A 6,373-nucleotide genomic window follows, 5' to 3' on the forward strand; every position below is an offset into this window, starting at 1 on the left:
CCACACAGAGAAACCCTGTCTTGAAAAACAAAACAAAATGAAACAAACCTCCTAGCTCTCCCTGTCTCTGAGTTTGTCTCCTGTTATCTCTTTCAGATCATTCATATAAATTTTACTCTCAATCCCTTCTCTCACATCCCTAAACCTCCATTATATGAAAAATTCAAACCAAGCCTATCTTTTCTTTAAGCAAATTTTTACTCATAAGTATACAATTCATCTGTTTCCGTACTAGCTTCAGTTCCTTTTAAGAACTTAGAATGTTTTTATTGCATGGCTTACTTAGATTAACTGTGCTATTTCTGTATTATACCTAGTGGAGCTAAGGCTGGAATATTGCTTATGGTGCCTTTATTGTGAAAGTGTAGTCCTACTCAGAAGCCCTCTACATTATTCTCCTGCAGTCTGCGTCCTTCTTCTCTGCTCACACATGCGGTGGCTGTGGTACTACGTGCATGGCTTGGCAGTGCAGCCTTGTGAGGTAGACCTTGTCTGCCTCTCCTAGGCCTTGGAAGCAGTCACAGAACTGTCTGTAATCTCCATCTGGATGACATTTTTCTTTTCCTTGCTTGATGATAGTTACTTGAGCTTACGATACAGTGTTGATAATGGTTTTTGTTACAAAAGAACATTTGCTTTTTTTTTTTTTCTGGTGCCTTTTCCTATACCTACTAAAATTCCTCTTTATTTCCTTTTCTTTTCTTAATCTGTTTAATTTAAAACTTTAAGCCTGTGTGACTATTCCTTGTAAAAATAATGTATCCTACTTATAATGTGTCCCTTTTTAAACTTTGTCCATGTAGTAAAAATTCTGCAGAAAATTTAAATACCTTTTTTTTTTTTTTTTTTTTTTTTTTTTTTGGTTTTTCGAGACAGGGTTTCTCTGTGTAGCCCTGGCTGTCCTGGAACTCACTCTATAGACCAGACTGGCCTTGAACTCAGAAATCCACCTGCCTCTTCCTCCCAAGTGCTGGGATTAAAGGCGTGTGCCACCACTGCCCAACAAATTTAAATACCTATTCATGAAGAATATTAGAGTGTGTTTCCTTTTCATGTCCTAGCACTTAATTTAGCGCCAGGGCTTCACAAAACAAGTTGTATTGTGAGCCTTATTGTTACATTCTCTGGAGGAGCTTAAGCAGAATTAACTTGATTTTTAAACATTAGGTAAAATCTCATCATATACTGTATGCTTCGGCTTCTAGGTTCTTTTAGAAGCAAGGTTGCTTGCCATGAGTAAGTTGTATTGAAGATAAGCACCTAAAATGCATCATTCATTTTATTTTTGTTCACAAAGGAACGTCCTCCCTCTAATATTTGGAAGAAAATAGATCAATCCAGGGAATATAAAAATGGCAATCAACTCAGGGAATATCAACTAGAAGGACTCAACTGGCTCCTGTTCAATTGGTACAATAGGTATGTAGTATATCGAAAGAAAAGATTTTACTATATTCACTTTTTGTGTATTCCAAAATATGTTAATAAAATTGATACTTACATTGCTTTACTGTTAGTGCCAGGAATTCTTTATCATTTAAAACAATGATACCTCAGGAAAATAATGTGAATTATAATTTTGGATTCCAGTTTTACCTTTGCTTTTATAAGTATCTATCACTCACATGTTTGTTGTTAATAGATAAATTTGAAATAATTTTCTTATAGTCCCAAAATACTCATTGTATTTTAGCTTTTCAACAGGCAATTTATGTCAAGAATTATATCTGTTGAGCTGTATGTTAACATCTGTAGAATTTATGTAGAGCATTAGTATTTAATGAAATTTCAAATGACATAGACTGTAAGCAGATAATTAATTGAACATAAAATTATGGGAATATAATAAAAATTTCCCTTGACTATTGTTCGTTTTCTTAGTTGTTCAAAATGCTTTATACAACATATCTCAAGTAATTTATTAAGGTAAAAAGATAATTTCACAGGAGTTAAAAGGGGGTACTATAAATGAGAATGAAGTGTAAATACAGTAGTATGTACAAATATCAAATGAAATGCTACTACTAGACATGGTAGTAAGAATTTCGTGGTACTTGTCTTGAAAATCCATCTTTTTGCTGTTTTAATTCTCATATCACTCTTCTGAGTGGTCATACTTAGTTATGTTGAGTTCTGAGGCTTAATTAGGAATGAGAATGGCCTGCTAGCCATGTCGTGTTCTCTGACTTACGCTTTATAAATATTAATCACTTTTTCCTTCAAGGGAATCACCCAGGTAAAAGAACAATACACTTTAGAAATTGTCTTTTCTCGTTAGTGCCCCCTGCACTTTTTTATATTACCTGATTGACGTTTCTCCGTTTTCCTCTCACCCTTACATACCTCTGTCCAGGTCTCTCTGTATGACTGCTTCATAACAAAACAGTAGGCCTTGCATTCTCCATGACCAGTCCTCCTAGAACTTCTCCAGGGTCATAGCACTAACCTCATGTCACACAATCAAATCATGCTGCCTCAGCTCTACAAGTCTATGTCTAGTCTTGGGTCAGCTCTCCTCTCTCATATCTTCAGTCCATGCTAGAAGACTTCTTGGTCAAAATCTATGAACAATTTGGGTATTTACTTATAAGAGTGAAATAGAAAAGTGTAAGTCTTTTGACTCTGCTTTTCCTTCTAACTTCTTCAAGCCCCTTTGTAGCTTGTCTGCAAAACCTGAGCTCCCCATTCCCTCCCTGACCCCTGTTTTCTTTTCAATCTGTTACAGTCTAGATTTCTGTTGTATGTTCCCTCTCTAGCCTATCTTGGTATAGAGCTCACTGTGTACACCAGGCTAGCCTCAAACTTATGGCAGCCCCTTCATGGTAGTCTCATCAGGATTACAGGCATGCAGCTCTCTATCCAGCCCTGACCTTTGTTTCGGTTGATTTTCTGAAGTGCCTTCTTCCCAGTTAGTGGCGTTTGCTTAGCCTTAATGAAATAGGCTTAGCAGTCACTCATCTCTCCTACATTGAATATATACCAATTGCTAATTCTTCCTTTAAACTTTCTTTCCATTCTTATTCCCAACACCTTCTACAGCGTGCCTCTCTCCAAAGTCTTTAGCATTTCTGTGGTTATGACTTTCAACTGTTCCCTGCTTCCTTCTCTTTCTATAACTTAGCTCTTTCTTTTTCCCTCTTGCCCTTGATTTTATCTTTAATTCATTTATTAGATTCCATATTTTTTTCTCCCTAGCCATTTCAGCAACCTGTCACTTTCCATTTAAACTAGCCAATATTTTTATGGCTCCATAACTTTATTCTTAAGGCCTTGAATTATGGTTCCATATTTATTTTTGTCTTTAGCTACCTGAGTAGGTGATTCAAAAGTTTCTTTGGATACATCATAGATTTAAAACTAACCTTACTTTCTATTTTCAACATGTCAAACTTTCTCTTTCGAGTATTTCCCATATGGTTAATAACACAGTTCATTTACTCAGCTAAACTGAAGTCTGGCTCTCACCCCATACACGTAGTTGGTGACCAGGGTGGGTCATCGTAACTCTGCCATGCTCTGTTTTCTTAATAGCTTCTTAGGTGCCTGTGCCTGACCTTCCTCCCCTGTAGTATACCACCTTGCCAGTGAGTGCCCAACTTCTAGTCATTGACTCTTTGCTTTCTACCTATCATTGCACTGAAGTAAAACTTACAACATGCTAATCTCATTGTATTTTTATATGGTTTTTAGTGCCTGACTTTGTGAGAATGATGTCTAGTCTCTGACTTACCTCACTGATCTCTCCTCCCTTCTTTCCTTTAAGCAACTTTTGGTCCTCTAGTTTGTTCATTCATTCATATATATACATATGTATATGAATGAATGAACGAACTGATATGAAAAAATATATATTGACCTTAAGCCTTCTCTTTTGTTCTAGCCAGTTTATTATTTATTATTATATTCCTCTGGTTTTCCATAAGAACATGTACTGTTTATTCTTCACTGGCCATATAACAAAATCATCTGTGGAATTTATTTTAAAAATGTAATTCCTTAGATCTTATTCCATATGCACTAGTCAGAATATACTGAGCAAAGACCTAGTTATCTGGTAATTTGATTTCTAGTTTGTTTGTTCTTCATGTTCTGTAGGCTCTTCTATTACAAAGCCACAGGGAAATGCCAGAATCCGTTCTTCTGCAGTGGCACATTGCATGGCTACTTATTCTTGTGTCTGCATGTCTGCTTCTCCAATAGACACAGGTTCCTGGACACTAGAGAGTATGCTCTGTTTCTTTTGTATCCCATCTTCTCGTGCTGTCCTGAGATAATGGAAGGTTTTTAATAAATGCTTCCTGTTCAGATACTTACTGAGCCGTATCTTCATTTGAAGCTATAAAAATCTTTAGTGTTCCTTTACTGGATTATAATTTGAGCTTACTCTGCACTTCAACAACTTTTTATGTTTTTATAAATGCAAGTATTTTCATTGGCTCTTTGCTTATTTATGGATATTTATCTTTTAAAGCGATAGTATTCTGAAAAGGCTGATATGTGTATGCATGGATAATATATTTATTTATTTCAGACGAAACTGCATTTTAGCAGATGAAATGGGCCTTGGCAAAACCATTCAGTCAATTACATTCCTCTACGAAATCCTCCTGACGGGTATAAGAGGACCTTTCCTGATTATCGCACCGCTTTCTACCATTGCAAACTGGGAGAGAGAATTCCGTACGTGGACTGATATTAATGTTGTCGTCTATCACGGGAGCCTGATTAGCAGACAGATGATACAGCAATATGAGATGTACTTCAGGGATTCTCAGGTGTGCTACTACTGATTTTGTTTCCTTTTTTAAAAGAATGTGCTGGTTGCGATTGTATTACATGTCAATAACTTGCAATTTTGATACAGATTTTAATTATGTACTTGAAGCTCATTTGTATTTATATTGTGATAAGATTTAGTAGCTGAAAAGCAGCAATTAGAGCCATTTTAATATTTCTAGTTTACTATAGCACAGAATACTGATTTATAAAAATGTATAAGTTCAGTATAGTTTATAGTTTCCTAACTAAAATAGTTTATTTTTATTTTTTAACTCCTCTTGAATATCCGTCATTTCTTGATATAACTGTCTCTGCCCCATCCTGTTCCTGCACTGTCCTCTTTAATCACTGACTCTTCAGTGGCTAGGAAGACAGTAAATGCATATTGAAGTGAGCCCAAAGCTCTCTTTCATGTTCAGTGTATTTTGACTTTAGCGTTGTTTGTTATTTTATTTGGCTTGTGTGCTGGCAAGCGTAGATCTACAGTTAGAGCCTCTGCATAGCATGGTTACCTCAGGATTCCATAAGAGAGACAGACACAGAGAGCCAGACTCAGAGAGAGCAAACTGGAAAAACATAAAACTCCGAGTTGTGGTCTTGAATGTTAATATGATTTCTCTGATTAAAAAAAAAAGTCTTCATTCGAGCAGGTTTATTGTCTGGCTGGCTACCTTAGTAGTTCCTAAATATCTCTTTCTTTCATTTACTGCTTTGTCCTTTAAAAAGATAAAATCAGTATGCAATATGGCCTTACAATGACAGTGGAACTCAAAGCAAGACAGCGGGCATAGCCTTGTGCTCTTGCTTCCAATTGTAATTGATTTTCTGTTATATTTCCTGCTGAGAATGAGTGTGCCTCCATGTTTGTTTGTGTAACATCACTTTTCCTTCTGTTTCAAAAGCTGACAACATTGCCTGTGTATGAAATTGAGCATATGTACCACCATCCAGTTCTCCACCCTAGAGAAAATCCCCACCTTTGCACTTTCGCGGTCATTATACAGCACCTTGAATTCTAGTGTGATTCCCTATATATTGCTCCTTATCAAACACTTACAGAATTGCAAAGCCCTATGGTATCATAAACATATTTATGTAACTTTTTTTTTAAAGCTAGAAATGTCTTCCTGTGTAGCCCAGGCTGTCCTTAATCTCATGGGAATCTTGCCACTTTAGTGTCCAAGTACTGGGATTACAGCTATGTGCTCCCATGCCAAGCACCTGAATTTACTTTTTATAGAAAACTAAAATTATGAGACCTTAAGAGGTATTTTTTTAATCTAAGTTGTAACTTTAATGTAAATATTATAGTTTAGTACAAATGCTAGTCCAAAGCCAAGAGATTCTTGATAGGTAATAAACTGAATGTTATATATTAAATACTATATTTTATGAGTAATGTAAAAGTTTCTAGCATCTTAGCTACAAATTTTTAATTTTAAAATGACTCAAAATTAACAAAATATATCTGTACTATAAAGTAAATACAGATACAACTTTTTTTTCTTTCTTCATTTCTTTCTTTCTTTTTTTTTCATTGTAATAAGGCTGTATTTCAATGACCCTCACATCACCAAAGGATTTTTACCTCCAT

At 35.6% G+C, this 6,373-nt stretch overlaps 1 protein-coding gene across 11 annotated transcripts in view; it reads left to right on the forward strand.

Moving 5' to 3' along the window:
* The window catches only part of Chd9 (chromodomain helicase DNA binding protein 9), a 227,019-nt gene that overhangs the window by 161,954 nt on the left and 58,692 nt on the right, over positions 1-6,373 (forward strand). For all 11 annotated transcript variants that reach the window (XM_031340823.1, XM_031340818.1, XM_031340824.1 and 8 more), the window contains 2 exons: positions 1,298-1,419; positions 4,532-4,775. In XM_031340823.1, coding sequence (XP_031196683.1) covers positions 1,298-1,419; positions 4,532-4,775 — 366 coding nt within the window. The remainder of the gene's footprint in view (positions 1-1,297; positions 1,420-4,531; positions 4,776-6,373) is intronic.

The sequence above is a fragment of the Mastomys coucha genome, unplaced genomic scaffold (genome assembly GCF_008632895.1).
Source record: "Mastomys coucha isolate ucsf_1 unplaced genomic scaffold, UCSF_Mcou_1 pScaffold22, whole genome shotgun sequence".
NCBI classification, from domain to species: domain Eukaryota; kingdom Metazoa; phylum Chordata; class Mammalia; order Rodentia; family Muridae; genus Mastomys; species Mastomys coucha.